Below are 18,136 nucleotides of genomic sequence, written 5' to 3'. Positions count from 1 at the left end.
TGGCTCAGAGGTACCGTAGGCAATTAAACATGCTGAATTCAATAAAAATTCATTTGTTTCTCCAACTGCAAATGTGATACATCAAATCTGAAATTATCTTTGTGTTCAGCTTGAAGTTGTCTGTCATGATCCCCAATTTGTTTTCAGGAAGCAAACCTTCTGAAAATAAAATTGTTGTCCAGTGTTATTGATTAGATTTATCAATAACAAATACCACTTCAGCTGGTTTCTGAATCCATGTTACCTGCTTGATGCAGGGATATGCAACAAGGACCATCCAGCCCTTCAACTCTTAAGGAACATTCAAGGAAAAGAAAGCAACTTACTTTAACTTTGTCCAAATACGTTGTCTCCTCATTCCATTTGTCTTTAAACTTCACAATGTCTGGAGCAGTTTTATAATATTCCAAGAGCAGCATCTGGCAAGGAAATTCCAGCAAAACCTACTATTATTAAAATAGTTTTCAATCAGGTCTGTGTATCTTTCACTCTGTGTTCATGTCTAACAAGTGGAGTAGTTTCTGTTCATTGCCTTATTCATATAATAGCTTACAACAATGCAGCAACAAAAAAAAGAGCACTTAGGAATAGTGTACCCGCTGTTCTTCCAGAACCACCGACTTTAAAAACGAATGAAATCACAAGAAATTAACAGTTGAAATCAACCATTTCTGCCACCAGAGCCTGGCTGTCTATGAAACAACAGTATTCCACTCCTGGCTTTTGTCCAGCTGCATCACGATCTGGTTTGGGGACACCAATACCCGAGGCTAAAGCTTCACAAAAGGTAGTGGATACAGCCCAGGACATCACAGGCAAAACCCTCCCCACCACTGAGAACATCAACAGAGAACGCTACGGTCAGAGAGCAGCAGCAATCACCACCACACGCTCTGTTCTCGCTGCTACCATCAGGAAAGAGGTGTAGGTGCCACAAGACTCGCACCACCAGGTTCAGGAACAGCTACTCCCCTCCACAACAAACTCAATCAGGACTCATTTAAGGACTCGTACTTTTTGATTTTTTTCCTCTCTATATTGCGCAGTTTGTTCACATTTCTTTATTTGTTTACATGTGTATGTTGAGTACAGTTTTCTTCCCCCAATGCCAGGTCCACAGGATAAAGAATCTCAGGGTTGTATGTGATGACATGTATGTACTCTGACAATAAACCTGAAATCTGATAATTTTAAATTGATTTCCTCAAATTCTGATTCAACTTGCTCTCAAACTAATCTATGGAATTAACATCCAAAAGATGTTCCCCAAATATATTGCATTAAAAAAATTCTCAACTTCATAGATGGAAACAGACACACAACCAATAGACACCAGCTCTTAACTCCTTCTTCCAGCAACTGGCACATGGCCTTTTATGCCTGGCTGTTTCAAATTCCCATCCTGCCTATTAAACGCAGTCAGTAACTCCACTTCCACCAAGTGATACATCCCAGATGTCCGCCACTCGCCCCCACCGTGCATCCCAGGTGTCTGCCACTCGCCCCCGCCGTGCATCCCAGGTATCCTCCACTCTCCACAGCCGTGCATCCCAGGTATTCACCTCAGCACGTTCCAACCATGTGTGAAAAAAAAACAAAAAAAAAACCCTTTTTCTCTTAAATCTCCTCTAAACTTTCCTCCCCACCCCCCTCATCTCAAACCTGTGCCCTCTGGTATCTGGTATTTCCACCCTGGGAGAGAAAACACTCTGACCATCTACAACAAATAAGCTTCTCATAATTATTTATATTTCTACGATGTCTCCACCTCCAATCTCCTGAGAAAATCCAAGCTTTTTCCATCCCCTCCTTATAGCTAAAACACTCCAATCCAGATAATACCCTCTCCAGAGCCTTGCTATAAAGCAGTGACCAGCCTGAGCACGATACTCCCCACGTGGCCTAACTAAAGTTGTATGTACAGCTGCACCATTAGTTCCCAGCATTTGTACTGAAGTCCCATCCAATGAAGGCCTTGCACAACAATTTGAGCTCCACTATCTCTTCATGCCCCAGGCTCATGCAATGTGCTCAAAAGCATTTAACATTCAAAGGTACACATTCACTTTACGAAATAAATCAGATTTGGTTACAAATATGGAAGTACCATTTCGTGGAGGACATCAGAGGTCAGAAATGTATCCTGCACGTAAGTCATCTCCACCTCCATCGGTATGCTATAGTCATTGGGCTTTTGCTGAAAAAGATCACAGTAAATTAAAAGGGTGCATTCAGATCCGCAAGAATGGGAGAAGACATAGCAGCTGTAAAATATTAAAATCTTCAACCCCAAGCCCAATAATACCGTAACAGCTGCTCTGCAATGTTACAACAGTCGAGCAGCCAACTCGTACTCTTCCCTCCCACCATCTGCTGCCTATGAATGAGATTCTAGCCACACAAGTCTAATGATCTCCCGACTAGGTACCTATCTGAAGGAGGCACCATTCGGGTTGCTGATAGCAGCGGAGGCAGCTCCGTACTGAATCCAGGCCTGAGTCAACATTTCCCTACCCCATCAAAACCCCAGGACATGGTTTCCAGGTCCTCACCTTCCACCCCACCAGCCTCCATGAAGCCACCACCAGACACATCTTTCTCCCCCACCCCACTCGCTGCTCTATGCTTCCATCTCCACCAACTCCCATCCCATTTCTCACAACATGTTACCACACCTGACCTCTCTCCTCTTCCTTTCTCATCAACCAGGGACCCAAACACTCCTTCCCAGCGAAGCAGTGCATCTCTCTCAAGTTCCTGCACTTCAACGCGTGTTTACAGTATCGAATAACCAAACACAGATTAGAAGGCTGCTTTGCAGAGCACATTGTTGAGTTTGCAAGGACTACATCCAGCTTCCCATTTCCTCTCATTTTAATTCCCCACCCCACTCTTAATGCCAGTCTTTGGCCTCTTTCTCTCCTCCAGCTGTAGAAAGGTGAGCAGTATCTTAACTTCCCACTTCCCACACTACAGGCCTTGAGGCTTGATAGTGGATTCAACAACTTCAGATAACTAACCTCCCTAGTCGCTAACTTAGTCTCGGCTAGTTGTGAGGAAATGTTAACTCCAATTCTCTCCCCATAGATTGCTGCCCAACGAGCTGAATATTTCCAGTGTTCTTTTTATTTCAGATTTTCAGCATCTGTATTTTTGCTTGGAATAATTGTCATGTGTGAGTGGTGTATCTAATGGATACTGTTACAGTCTGCATGAAGTGTGTAGGATTCAGATTTTTTTTTGTCTTAAACGTCTGCTGTACGTTTCAGCCTGATGGTTTTCTCATCTGAGCAGCAGCTGGCATCATAGGACTGGGACAGGCCTCAAGACTGAGTCTCAATGGCAACTTTTCAGGCACAAGTTTCCCTGGTGGATCTGCACCGTGCTGACTTCAGCAATACACCCAGGAACAAAATAAGTAAATTATGTCAATGCAGCTCGCAGAATGGCCCCAGGAAGCCAAGGTCATTCACTACTCACCAAATACCTTTCAAGTGCTGGGTTTTAGTGGGTACCCCCCCACCCCGACATCCGGCCAACACACACAGTAAAGCCTCACAAACAGTTATAAGAACCCAGCTGCCTGCACGGACTCAGGAAATATAGAGCATTTGCCCATTATTCAACCCGTACCAGGAGATCTTTTATGATCTTTTATGACCATAAACAAGTAACAGTTTACCATCTCATCTAATACTGAAGCATTCTCCTTGCACAAAAATTTAAAATGTGGACGTGTGATTTGAACTCCTCTTATTCAAGCCAAGCAATTCCCCTCTCGCTGATCCAAGCCACAGATTTCAAGGCAGTCTATTTGATCCATTTATGTCTGAACTGGCTCTCTGAAGGCTGCTCATTGTTCCCCATTTCCACACATTAATAGACCCTTTGAACACTCTGAGGTCTCTGTCCCTGATAGGGGGGGCAGGGGCGCCACATTAGAGTAACCCTGTTAAGCCGCCATCAGTGAAGATGGAAACAACACCTCCTTCACGATCACACTCAAGACCAGCACTCTGCAAAGATGTGTATTTAGCCCCTAGTATGCACCCTCTCCACCCACAACTGGGTCACCAAGTCCTGCTCAACTCCAGATTTATGTTCACTGGCAACATCAGTCATAGGCAATATATCAAATGATGCTGAGACGAAATACAGGAAGGAGGTTGAAAGATGCCCTAATCCATAGGACGTTCAAAGCAGCTGCATACGTTGAGTCTGGTGGTGAAGAAGGCTTACGGTGTATTGGCCTTCATTATCGTGGTATTGACTTTAAGAGCAGAGGGGTAACGTTGCACCAAAATAGGACCCTGCTCAGACCCCACTTGGAGTACTGTGCTCAGTTCCGGTTGCCTCGCTACTAGAAGCACGTGGAAGCCAATAGAAAGGGTACAGAGGAGATTCAGAATCCCGTGTTGCCTGGATTAGGGAGTATGCCTTATGAAAACAGGTTGAGTGAACTCAGCCATTTCTCCTTGGAGCGACGGAGGATGACAGGTGACCTGATAGAGGTGTAAAGATGATGAGAGGCATGGGTCATGTGAGGTTGTTTCCCAGGACTGAAATGGTTGCCATGAGGACATGGGTTTAAGGTGCTGGGGAGTAGGAACAGAGGAGATGTCAGGGGTACGTTTTTTTTATATATGCAGAGTGGTGGGTGAGTGGAATAGGCTGCCATGGTGGAGGTGGATATGATAAGGTCTTTTAAGAGACTTTTGGATAGGTACATGGAGCTTAGAAAAAATAAAGGGTTATGGGTAACCCTAGTAATTTCTAAGGTAGGGACAAGTTTTGTGGGCCAAAGGGTCTGTATTATGCTGTACAGTTTCTCTGTTTCTAATCTCTATGAAACCTACTAAAGACACCCTCATGTCTATGGATCCTGCTAAGAGTTGCTCTAATTTTCCAAACCCAGTTCAAGTATTATAAATTGGAGCCTGCAGATGCTAGACTCTAGAGCAAAAAAAGATAAATCTGTGGGTCTAACTCAGCAGATCAAGCCACATCGGATGGGGGGGGGTGGGGGGGGGGTGAAAGGAATTGCTGATGTTTTGGATTGAGACGGAGCCCCAGGATTTGACTGTGGACAGGGGAGATAGCCAGTAGAAAGAGGAAAGGGATTTAGCGAGACAGGGTCCACAGTCAGATGCGTGGAATGAGAAGGGGTGATAGATGGAGCCAAGTGGTTTGATGAGGAGTCAGTGTGTATTGCCCTAACTTCCTTTAACCCTGGTAAGAGTTGTCCTAACTTCTGTCTTGGCCGACTCCTGCTCCTATTTCTTATGTTCTCATGTACCTGTCAAGCTGCAGCAAGCAAGACTTTCATTGCATTTGTACATTGCACTTACATTAATGACAGTAAACTTATTCTTATCAATTTTCAATCAAAAGCCCAGCGAGTTTGAATTCCCCTCCGACCACCGACAGAACAAATGGATTGAATCCTGCTTCTGCCCGATAACGTCTCAGCCGTTTATTCTACAATGCACACACCAACTTCATCAGGCTGCACAGGAGGAGTGAGGAATGGGCACAGAGAGTAAGAAATGAGACCAGATGAACAATCATAAGGATGGGGCTCAGATTTATAAACACCTTGAACCATCTTCAAATGGATTTCCTGCTTACAGGAAATGGCCCAGGCACACTTCCATCACGGGGTGTCTTGTAGCCAGAACCTTTCCACAGTATCATTTGGCAATGGGGTGTGGGGAGGGACAGCATTACTTACCTCTGGGGGAGGAAGAACCCAAAATGGAGACATTTTTGATTCCAAGTTATTGCTTCCTTGATGATAAGGCCCTGAAGTTAAAAATAGAGCTGGTGAGTCTGCTTTACCTTCTCAACAATTCCATGTTTATAAGGCCTCTACTTTTTAATTCTCATTCACTCCTTCTGTTGGCTCTCCAATTTGTTTATTTTATTCGCCATCTCTCCCACTTCCAGGAAAGAAAATGCAAGCAAGAGTTTGGCATTAACACAGGGCTAGCCAAGTTGCTTGTCTTCTGGTTCCCCTGAAGATGCGGATTGTTTCTGCCTTACAGTTTGGTGGTTGACCCGTAACTGTAAAGGTTGATACTTGTAATCATAGGGTCATGGAGTCAAATAGCATGGAAACAGTCCCTTCAGCCCATTCTTGTCTGTGATAACCATTTACAACAATCCTACACCAGTCCCATTTTTATTCTCCCCCATATTCCCATCAAGTTGCTTCAACCAATCAATCACTGTCAGAATGGGGACATTCAGAAGCCATTTAAACCACCAACTCAAACACATCCTTGGGGAGCCTCTGGAGGAAACATTTACAATTTCCGGGTGCAAACTTCACACAGACAGCACTGGAGGTCAGGGTGGAATCTGAGGTGGGGTGGGTGGGGGGAAGGGTGTTACTGGCTCTACAAGAGCCACCAGACACCAAATTTGACTCGTACAGTCACAGCCAAATTTGTGCAGTAATATTCCAGCACGTACTTGCTGTCAAAGCTTTTTTTTTTGTCCCAGGGAGCATCGAGGCCCCTTGTAAAGTACATACCCACCCGCTTTTTAATTGGCTGATATCTTGATACTAATAACCTCCTCCCACAAAATTCAAACTGAAAAAATCAGCAACAGGAAATAACCAAAAGCACCACAGCTACCGAGTCAATTGTCAGCGTCTGTCGGCTACGGTTCGCCATTAGTTACGCCAACTTAATGCAGTGATCAGAGGGCCCAACACACTGAGAATTCCTTACCACAGATAAGGGCGAGACATGGCTGGAAACTGTTCGCAGTTCCTTGCAGTTTTAACTGGTAGTCCATTTGAGAATCAATGTCTTGCAGAGAGGGCAGCGCACTTGCGTATGGATGACTGTGGTACCAACCGACCAGTGACAATCCCCGCAGGAACAGATTCTGGCAAATCTGAGGAGTCAGATGGTGATTACTTTGGGGAAGATACAAATACAAGTGCTGGCGTCAGACCACAATGTAATCACGCAGATGCAGGACACAATCAACCACCCAGGCGCTCGGCCCAATACTGGCCCAGGCGCTCGGCCCAATACTGGCCCAGGCGCTCGGCCCAATACTGGCCCAGGCGCTCGGCCCAATACTGGCCCAGGCGCTCGGCCCAATACTGGCCCAGGCGCTCGGCCCAATACTGGCCCAGGCGCTCGGCCCAATACTGGCCCAGGCGCTCGGCCCAATACTGGCCCAGGCGCTCGGCCCAATACTGGCCCAGGCGCTCGGCCCAATACTGGCCCAGGCGCTCGGCCCAATACTGGCCCAGGCGCTCGGCCCAATACTGGCCCAGGCGCTCGGCCCAATACTGGCCCAGGCGCTCGGCCCAATACTGGCCCAGGCGCTCGGCCCAATACTGGCCCAGGCGCTCGGCCCAATACTGGCCCAGGCGCTCGGCCCAATACTGGCCCAGGCGCTCGGCCCAATACTGGCCCAGGCGCTCGGCCCAATACTGGCCCAGGCGCTCGGCCCAATACTGGCCCAGGCGCTCGGCCCAATACTGGCCCAGGCGCTCGGCCCAATACTGGCCCAGGCGCTCGGCCCAATACTGGCCCAGGCGCTCGGCCCAATACTGGCCCAGGCGCTCGGCCCAATACTGGCCCAGGCGCTCGGCCCAATACTGGCCCAGGCGCTCGGCCCAATACTGGCCCAGGCGCTCGGCCCAATACTGGCCCAGGCGCTCGGCCCAATACTGGCCCAGGCGCTCGGCCCAATACTGGCCCAGGCGCTCGGCCCAATACTGGCCCAGGCGCTCGGCCCAATACTGGCCCAGGCGCTCGGCCCAATACTGGCCCAGGCGCTCGGCCCAATACTGGCCCAGGCGCTCGGCCCAATACTGGCCCAGGCGCTCGGCCCAATACTGGCCCAGGCGCTCGGCCCAATACTGGCCCAGGCGCTCGGCCCAATACTGGCCCAGGCGCTCGGCCCAATACTGGCCCAGGCGCTCGGCCCAATACTGGCCCAGGCGCTCGGCCCAATACTGGCCCAGGCGCTCGGCCCAATACTGGCCCAGGCGCTCGGCCCAATACTGGCCCAGGCGCTCGGCCCAATACTGGCCCAGGCGCTCGGCCCAATACTGGCCCAGGCGCTCGGCCCAATACTGGCCCAGGCGCTCGGCCCAATACTGGCCCAGGCGCTCGGCCCAATACTGGCCCAGGCGCTCGGCCCAATACTGGCCCAGGCGCTCGGCCCAATACTGGCCCAGGCGCTCGGCCCAATACTGGCCCAGGCGCTCGGCCCAATACTGGCCCAGGCGCTCGGCCCAATACTGGCCCAGGCGCTCGGCCCAATACTGGCCCAGGCGCTCGGCCCAATACTGGCCCAGGCGCTCGGCCCAATACTGGCCCAGGCGCTCGGCCCAATACTGGCCCAGGCGCTCGGCCCAATACTGGCCCAGGCGCTCGGCCCAATACTGGCCCAGGCGCTCGGCCCAATACTGGCCCAGGCGCTCGGCCCAATACTGGCCCAGGCGCTCGGCCCAATACTGGCCCAGGCGCTCGGCCCAATACTGGCCCAGGCGCTCGGCCCAATACTGGCCCAGGCGCTCGGCCCAATACTGGCCCAGGCGCTCGGCCCAATACTGGCCCAGGCGCTCGGCCCAATACTGGCCCAGGCGCTCGGCCCAATACTGGCCCAGGCGCTCGGCCCAATACTGGCCCAGGCGCTCGGCCCAATACTGGCCCAGGCGCTCGGCCCAATACTGGCCCAGGCGCTCGGCCCAATACTGGCCCAGGCGCTCGGCCCAATACTGGCCCAGGCGCTCGGCCCAATACTGGCCCAGGCGCTCGGCCCAATACTGGCCCAGGCGCTCGGCCCAATACTGGCCCAGGCGCTCGGCCCAATACTGGCCCAGGCGCTCGGCCCAATACTGGCCCAGGCGCTCGGCCCAATACTGGCCCAGGCGCTCGGCCCAATACTGGCCCAGGCGCTCGGCCCAATACTGGCCCAGGCGCTCGGCCCAATACTGGCCCAGGCGCTCGGCCCAATACTGGCCCAGGCGCTCGGCCCAATACTGGCCCAGGCGCTCGGCCCAATACTGGCCCAGGCGCTCGGCCCAATACTGGCCCAGGCGCTCGGCCCAATACTGGCCCAGGCGCTCGGCCCAATACTGGCCCAGGCGCTCGATCCAATCTGATCACCCAGGTGCCAGACACAACCTATGTGATATTTTGACACAGAAAGAAATGTCTTACTTTACATGGGGGTGGGGCTGGGGAGTGGGGGATGTCCAGGTGAAATGAAGGAAAGGCTTCTTCCTGAACACCCAATGGTAATAATATGCACATTTTGCTCTCCAAATTGCGATAACACCTTGTATTTATATAGCACCTTCAATTTATAAACCATCCTGAGATATCTCAAAGGAGATAAAGACAAACTTCATAAAAACAGAAAATGCTGGAAATGCCCAGCAGGTGCAGCTGTGTCTGCAGCCGTGAAAAGGAACAGAGTCAATATTCTTCAACCTGAGCTGTTAACTTGGCTTCTCCTTCCAACGAGTCCTGCTGAGGATTTCCACCCAACGGCTGTTCTTATTTTTTTATTTATTTTTTTTTAAGCGCTTCCAGCAATTTTTTTCCTAGTTTTACAATAAACGCTAACACAAAGCTAAACTGATTACAGAGGTAGGTTTTAAGAAGAGATTTGTTTAAAAAATGAGGGAGAAATTAAGGCTGAAAGCTTACAATATAGGTGGGGGAAATGGAACGGAGGAAGCAGTAACAACATTTTATTGAGAGAATTCCGGAACGTAGGGCATCACATCCAATGGTGAAGGAGCATAACCTAGGTTGTGAAAGAAACTAGACTCGGAGGAGGTGAGCAGTGCTGCAGTAAAACACAGAGAAGGCAAACTACCTGAGCTTTAGCATAGCTATGGATAAGGATAAAAGCAGGCAAAATGGGCAAGTGTTTAATTGGGGAAGGGATCATTTTGATGGGACGAGGCAGGAACTAGCGAGAGTTAAATGGAAACAGATGTTCCAAGGGAGAAAACACAAAACTAACGTGGAGGAAGTTTAGGGACCAGTTGTGCTGGGTCAGGATAGGTTTGTCCTAATGGGACAGGGAAAAGATGGAAAGAAAAGGGAACTGTGGTTGACAAAATAGGGGAGGCAGCCGGTAATGAAGTGGAGTGAAAACAAACGGGACAGTTTGAAAGTGGAGGCAAGAGCCAATGTAATGGGTGAATGGGACTTGCTAAGTAACCTTTTTTTTTAAAAAAAACTGCATGTAGGAATCCCCTCTCCCCCCCCCCCCCCCACCCCCACAAAAAAATCACTTCAAAACCACTCCAGGTCCTTTATGTAAAGGTGATATTTTGGTGTCGCCATTTTGCAAGAAGGTGACAGGAGGAAAGCACTCAAACTACTCACCTGTGCTTTCTGGAGTTGCTGCTGACACTTCTCACTTCTCCCAGTAAGGAGACTCGCTCTCTCCTTCTTTCCCAGCCACCCGACCGCGCCAACTCTCTCTCTCTCTCTCCCTTCTGTCACTCAATTTCTCCCACAATGCTTTGAGGGGAACGCTGGGCCTCGATGATCAGGCTCGCCAAGCAAAGCCTGATCTTCGAGGCCCAGTCCTCTCCTCAAAGCACTGTGGGAGAGAGCGAGCGAGCGACGAGAGGGAGCAACAGGACCCCCGAGCATATTGAATGAGGTAAACACACTAGAACAAATTTTTCCTGAAATCTCACGGGGCGGGGTTCAATATGCCGTCAAATACATTAGGCCACAGATTGCATTTTTAAATCAGTTTAAGCTGATTAAGTTTTGGAGAGAGTGACCACAACTACCTGAGCTTTAGCATAGCTATGGATAAGGATAAAAGCAGGCAAAATGGGCAAGTGTTTAATTGGGGAAGGGATCATTTTGATGGGATGAGGCAGGAACTAGCGAGAGTTAAATGGAAACAGATGTTCCAAGGGAGAAAACACAAAACTAACGTGGATGAAGTTTAGGGACCAGTTGTGCTGGGTCAGGATAGGTTTGTCCCAATGGGAAAAGGGAACTGTGGTTGACAAAATAGGGGGGGCAGCCAGTCAAGAGGAAGAAGGAAGCATGAATTAGATACAAGAAGCAGGAAACAGGAAGGGCTCATGAGAAGTACATGGTAGCCAGAAAGAAGCTTAAGAAAGGACTTAGGAGAGCTCAAATTGGGCATGAGAAGGCCTTGGCATGTAGGATTAAGGAGAATACCAAGGCGTACTATGTGTATGTGAAGAACTGAAAGATGACGAGAACGAAGGTGGGGCCACTAAAGAATAAAGAAGACAACATGTTACTGAGGTAGAGGAGGTCTGGAGGTCCTAAATTAATACTTTGCATATTCACAAGAGGAAAGGACCTGGATCAGGGTGAGGTCAGGACCGAATAGGCTTGCATGCTGGATGATGTTGAGATTAAGGAAGAGGAAGTGTTGGAGATACTTAAAAACATTAAGATTGATAACTCCCTGGGGCCAGACAAGATATACCCCAGATCAGGGTTGGCATCAAGGGGAGGGATTCGTGGGCATAGACCCCCCCCCCCACACAAGTTGATGGCACCCTCCCCTCATTTGGCAAGTTTTTAGTTAACTGCACTACCCCCCCCCCCCCCCCACCCCGAGCGAGTTCTCAATCACTGGAATGTGCCCTCCTCTAGCATTCCAATGACCCCCCCTCGAATATTCATTCTGGCACCAACCCTGTCCCAGGTTGCAGTGGGAAGGGAGGGAAGAGATCGAGCTGGAGCAGTAGCTAAGCAGCCTTGATGATAAAGCAGTTATATTGTTGACACCTCTCCTCATGGGTCACGGTCTTAGCCAGTTGAATGGATAAGCAGTGAAGCCAACGAAAAATATGAAATACTACAAATCAGAAACCTACACAGAAAATTATGGGAACACTCAGCTGGTGAGGCAGCACCCGAGGAAAGAGAAACGGAGTTAATGTTTTCAGCTTCATCTTCTATCATCACTGTCCGACCTGTTGAGTGTTTCCAACATTTTCTCATTTGAGTGGCAGTGGGACTCAAGATGATGGGTTCAGTCCCCCAAGTACAGTGAAACCCCCGCTATCCAGAATTCAAGCAACCAGCATAAAAGTCACAGAAAATAAATAGCTTTAAAAAAAAATGGTTTTTAATTGGCTTGCCTCGCTGTTAATGTGGCATCCATGCAATCTCAAGCAACCGGAAAATACATTTAACCCCAGATACCAGGGGTTTTACTGTATCCAAATAAAGGAATTCCCTCTCTGCAGGAATTAAGAGATGGTGAAAGACGTGTAGAGTACGATGATGAGGGAGAACGGAGCTGGTATTTTCAGACTGCACTGTCGGGAAGGGTCTAGAGGCGAGCAGCATAAGGGGAATCAGTGGGGAAATCAAATTATTGAATGCGACTGGAAGGGAAGTTACTGCATACAATCTCCTGGCTATGACTGGAGAAGTAAGAATGGACTCCGTCCATGTCATGATAGGAGTTAAACCAATTCCATTGAGCACAGTCAGCTACAGTCCAAATATCAGATTTCAGATGTATTTGTCAGAATACATACATGACATCACACTTAAAAGATTTTTAATTCTAAGACTGGGCAAATGGGCTTAAAAGCCTGTTTCAGTCCTGGATAACTCTGCAACACGTATGCAGACTGTTTGATAAGGAAGAGGAGGAATAGTTTACCAGTCCACACTGGACGTCATTAATTCAGGAGCTACTCAAGCAGGAGATGTGAAAGTGGAGGAGGGGAGGGACAAACCATTCAAGAGAGGGAAGCTGGAGGAGAACAGATGTTTATGTGAGGATAAGTGTTTCACAGGACGTATAAGGGATCTGAAAAGTGAGAGGAAAGTAACCAAGGAGAGCAATAGATAGGCTTCAGAGCAGGTGTAGAGTAGATGAACCAAAATATGGCCTGGATTGAGGAACATGTCAAAAGTTGACTTTTCTTTACAGAGGAGCAATGAAGGATGAGAGAGGTGATTGAACAGAGGTGCATAAAATTATGAGGGGCTTGGAAAGGGTGGGCAGCCAGCACCTTTTCCCCTAGGGCAGCAAAAGCAAATAATAGAGGACATCTGTTTAAGATGAGGGGAGGAACGTTTAAGGGAAATATCAGAGGCCAAGTTTTTTTTTAAACTCAGAGAGTGACGGGTGCCTGGAATGCATTGCTGGGGATGGTGGTGGAGCCTGGTACAATAGGGCCATTAAAAACCTTAGATATAGGCACCATGGTTTTAATACAAGTAGGATCATAGAACACTACAGCACAGAAACAGGCCCCTTTAGCCCTTCTGTGCCGAAACATTCTTATTTTTGCCTCGTCCCACTGATCTGCACCCAGTCCATAGCCCTCCATACCTCTCCTATCCATGTCTAAATTCTTTTCAAATGTTAAAATTGAGCCCGCATTCACCGCCTCGGCTGGCAGCTCGTTCCACACTCCCATCATTCTCTGTGTGAACAAGTTTACCCTCGTGTTCCCACTAAACTTTTCACCTTTCACTCTTAACCCATGTCCTCTGGTTTGTATCTTATCAGTGGAAAAAGCCTATCTACATTTACTCTATCCCCCTCATAATTTTAAATACCTCTATTTAATCTCCCCTCATTCTTCTATGCTCCAGGGAATAAAGTCCCAACCTGTTTTAGCTTCTCACTGTAACTCAGTTCCTGTAAATCTTCTCTGCACTCTTTCTATTTTACTGATATCTTTCCTGTAGTTAGGTGATCAAAACTACACACAATACTCAAATTTGGTCTCACCACATTTTGATCCATGCTTACCTTGTTAGTCATGCGCACAGTAATCAAGATGGCTGCACCCAGTCTACGGACTCCAGAACGTTGACTAACAAGGTAAGTATGCACATTTTGGCTCTTACGTGCCCTGTATCCCTGTTATAGTTTGTCAAATACAACATAATCTGTATAAATTCTATATTTTTTCTTCATATTTTAAAAAAAAATTGGTCTTAGGTGTGGATGGACACAAGTCGCATCGGTTGCAAGTCGGGGAGTACCTGTATGCCAAAAGCTCTCTTTACAACCCTATCCATCTGTTACGCCACTTTCAGGGAATTATCTATAGGTCCGTCTGATCTACCCCACTCCACAGCGCCCTATCATTTACCATTTATGTCCTTTTTTTGGTTTATCCTTCCAAAATGCAGCACCTCATTTGTTGGCATTAAATTCTATCTGCCATTTTGCAGCCCATTTGTCCAGCTGGTCCAGATTCCTCTGCCAGCTCGCTGTCCACAACAATCCTGGGGTCATCTGCAAATTTGCTGATCCAATTTACCACATTATCATTCAGATAATTGATATAGATGACAAATAACAAGGGTCCCAGCTCCATTCCCTAAGGTACATTACTAGACACAGGCCTTCAGTCTGAGAGGCCATCATCCACTACTACTCTCTGGCTTTACGAGTGCGGGTAGAAAAAAATTGGTGAAGTTTTACATCAGTCAGCACTAAAAAGCCTCTACTGTGCTGTAATGTTCTGTGTCATACCAGTGAGGGCCTGAAGAGAAACTGGTGCTATAAATACTGTCAAGGGAGCAGGGGTTTGGTTGAATGAATATTATAGGTTAGTTGATAATCAGCCTATAATTACTTGAAAGTGCAATTTGGATCTAATCTCAAACAAGGAAACTAGCACGATTCAGACTTCCTCTAAACTATCCCACATACATCTACATGGCCTGGCTTATTATTCCATAACTTGCACCATCCCATTCACTCAAACACCTCTATATTTGGGACCTACATCTGCGACCCAAAGAAGCAGCTAGTTTTTAATTATTTTTTTCCTCTTGCACTCAAAACTTTTGTGTCTTTGTCAATCACCACTTTTGTAAACTTCCCTTCGGTAAACCCTCTTCCGTTCTCAATTATCCTGGAAACTAATTGTTACATAGAACATTCCAGCACTGTACAGACTCTTTGTCCCATGATGTTGTGCCAGCCTATATAAAGCTAGTCAACATACTAAACCTTCCCTACATCACACCCATAACCCTCTATTTTTCTTGCATCCATGTGCCCAAGACTCTTTTAAATATCCCAATTGTACCAGCCTCTACCACTACCCCTGGCAATGCAATGTTCTATGACCAAGGCCGAAGATTATAGCTAACAAGATCTGAGTGTCTGGCTCTAAACATCTCTACTCCTCCACTAAATTCCAGAGTTTGCGGAGGTTTGGTATGACACCAGAAACCCTGGCAAATTTCTATAGATGTGTGGTGGAAATTGTGTTGACCGGCATCAATACCCCTGAGTGCCCTGCAAAAGGTAGTAGACACAGCCCAGGACATCACAGGCAAAACTCTCCCCACTATCGAGAACAACTACAGGGAATGCTGCCGTCGGAGGGCAGCAGTAAATATCAAGGATCCACACCACCCAGCACAGGCTCTGTTTTCACTGCTCCCATCGGAAAAGAGGTATAGGTGCTACAAGACTCACGCCACCAGTCTCAGGAACAGCTGCTACAGACTCAACAACAAACTCAATCAGGGACTCATTTAAGAACACTCTTACTTGTGCACTTCATTGATTCATTCTGTAATGTACAGTTTGTTTACATTCGTTATCTGTTTATAGTTTTTATTTGTTTACATGTGTACATTGCATATCTTTTTTTTGCCTTACCAATAAGTGGTCATTCTCACAAGATCACAAAAAAAGGAACAAAAGCAGGCCATTTGGCCCATCAAGTCTGCTCCGTGAAACCTCCGAGCTAAACTGTTCTCGCATCCAGTACCAAGTTCCAGCCTTGTCCCTATATCCCATGATACCCTAACTAATTAGATACCTGTCAATTTTCCCTTTAAGTTCCCCCAATGATCCTGCCTTCACAGTTGCATGTGGCAACAAATTCCACCAATCCACTACCCTCTGGTGAAAGAAATGTCTCCTCATCTCTGTTGTAAATTGGTACTTTTTAATTCTAAGACTGTGCCCTCTTGTCCTGGAATCACCCAACAGGGGAAACATCTTATTTACATCCACTCTGTCCAATCCAGTCATTATTCGAAATGTTTCTATGAGATCCCCTCTCATTCTTCTATATTTTAATGAATAGAGTCCAAGAGCCACTAAGCGTTCCTCAAATGTTAGCCTTCTCATTCCTGGAATAATTCTGATAAACCTCCTCTGTACCCAACCTTGTTATATTCTTTCTACGATATGAGGCCCCAAACTGCACATACTACCCCAAATGAGGTCTCACCAGTGCCCCACAGAGTCCATCAACACCTCTTTATTCTTATACACAATCCCCTTTAAAACAAGTGCCAACATAGCATTCGCCTTCTTTATCACTAATCCAGCCTGGTGGTCAACTTTCAGGTTACTCTGAACGAAGACCCCCAAGTCCCTTTGTACTTCTGAGATTTGAATTTTCTCCCCATCCAAACAATAATCCGGCCGTTTATTTCCTTGACCAAAATGCACAACCATACATTTCTTAACATTATAATCACATCTACCATTTCTTTGCCCCTTCTCCTAAGCTGACCAAGTCTCTCTGCAAGCTTTCAATTTCTTCTACACTTCGTACTCTTGCCACCCATCTTTGTGTCATCCACAAACTTTGCCACAAAACCATTTAATCCACAATCTAAATCATCAATATACATGCGGACCTGACACAGACCCTTGCGGAACACCACTAGTAACAGGCAGCCAACCAGAATAGGATCCATTTATTCCCACCCTTTGCTTCCTGCCCATCAGCCAATGCTCCACTCAATCTATTATTCTCCTTGCCCTCAGATAAAGAATCTCAGTGTTGTATGTGATGTCATGTATGTACTCTGACAGTAAATCTTAAATCTACTGTATGCAAACATTTAATCATATGAGCGGCCACTTCTCTGTGGTACAATGGCCAATATCGTTCTTTTGAACCCTGCTGGGGAGTTTCATCATGTTAAATAGGATTTATAAAAGCACTATATAAATACTAGTTGTTATCAACACATAGACAGGAGCTAAATATATAGGGTTAGTATTGGCCACTTGCAAATGATATTTTTCTATGTCGAAACATTTTGGGTGATGTGGGAGAATGGGCCAGACATCTATGGATGTAAATAGAGGCAGAATTTTTAATCAGGTTCCAGAATAACATGACAGGGATGAGTTTTGGCTCTCCATTACAGTGTTGTGTCTGAACTGTAACTTTGAAATGCAGTATTACAGAAACTGATCATTTTATTTAATGAATCAACTTTCTCAATCATCTCAAAACTAGTTCAACATGATCAATATTAATTACTTCTTTTCCTTAATGTGACAGGAATTGGCAGGACTGGGGGAGAGAGAGGAGGAAGTAGGAAAGTGGCATTGGGTAGAAGAGGCTCCGAATGATATCGATAGCAGTTCTCAAACTGGAGACGTCGGTGAAGGAATGCTGCTGACTGGCATTCCAGGCTGCGGAAGTATGCGTTGAGGCTTGGGTGGTGTGGGGAAGGACCACAGTCTAGAGTCCTTCCATCACCAGGCACTGAGGGGCTGAGACTGAGGGGAAGCCCCTCAACCAACAGAGGGTGGGGGTGGGAGGGAGAGATGCACAAGGTGCCACAGTGGTGGTAATAGTATAAATGGAATCAAATGCAACAAGGCACAGCAATGGGAACGTATGGATATGAAACCAGGGAAGAGACTCTGAACAGCTTTCATTTTGTAAATAATTTATGTGAATAAAGTCCATTTTTGGTTTAAAAAAAAAATCACAAACTCAGTAAAGCTTCTACAATGGGATAGATGTTCAGTTGGTTTGAAAAGGACAAGATTGGACTAATGCCTTGCCAACACAATACACATGGCACGTGGAGAATGATTGGACTGTACGTACCACCCTACAAGCTGACTCTGTTAAAGAGATAGGATCTTCAAGAGCATAAGGAACAGTGAGGGAGGAGGCAGAGAAACCTGGGAAAACAATGTTTTACCTCTTCTTCAACTGCAGAGGCAGAATCCTTGTCAGAAAGCCGTATTCGACATGGAAAAGCTCGGAGAATTGTCAATACTGTCAAAACATACACAGCAGTCAGCAGGGAACTGGACTGTAAATGAGGGCAAGACAAGATATTATAGATACCAGTGCCCATTCAGCTCAGGATCCACTGTG

The 18,136-nt window shown here is 47.1% G+C and overlaps 1 protein-coding gene across 2 annotated transcripts in view; it reads right to left on the bottom strand.

Moving 5' to 3' along the window:
• The window catches only part of mpnd (MPN domain containing), a 56,198-nt gene that overhangs the window by 5,873 nt on the left and 32,189 nt on the right, over window positions 1-18,136 (bottom strand). For both annotated transcript variants that reach the window (XM_069928824.1, XM_069928825.1), the window contains 5 exons: window positions 17,958-18,034; window positions 6,738-6,906; window positions 5,732-5,802; window positions 2,108-2,197; window positions 327-419 (listed from right to left, as the gene is read on the bottom strand). In XM_069928824.1, the coding sequence (XP_069784925.1) occupies window positions 327-419; window positions 2,108-2,197; window positions 5,732-5,802; window positions 6,738-6,906; window positions 17,958-18,034 (500 nt within the window). The remainder of the gene's footprint in view (window positions 1-326; window positions 420-2,107; window positions 2,198-5,731; window positions 5,803-6,737; window positions 6,907-17,957; window positions 18,035-18,136) is intronic.

This window comes from Narcine bancroftii, chromosome 3 (genome assembly GCF_036971445.1).
Source record: "Narcine bancroftii isolate sNarBan1 chromosome 3, sNarBan1.hap1, whole genome shotgun sequence".
Taxonomy (NCBI): Eukaryota; Metazoa; Chordata; class Chondrichthyes; order Torpediniformes; family Narcinidae; genus Narcine; species Narcine bancroftii.
This window is presented reverse-complemented; position numbering and strand designations above follow the sequence as displayed.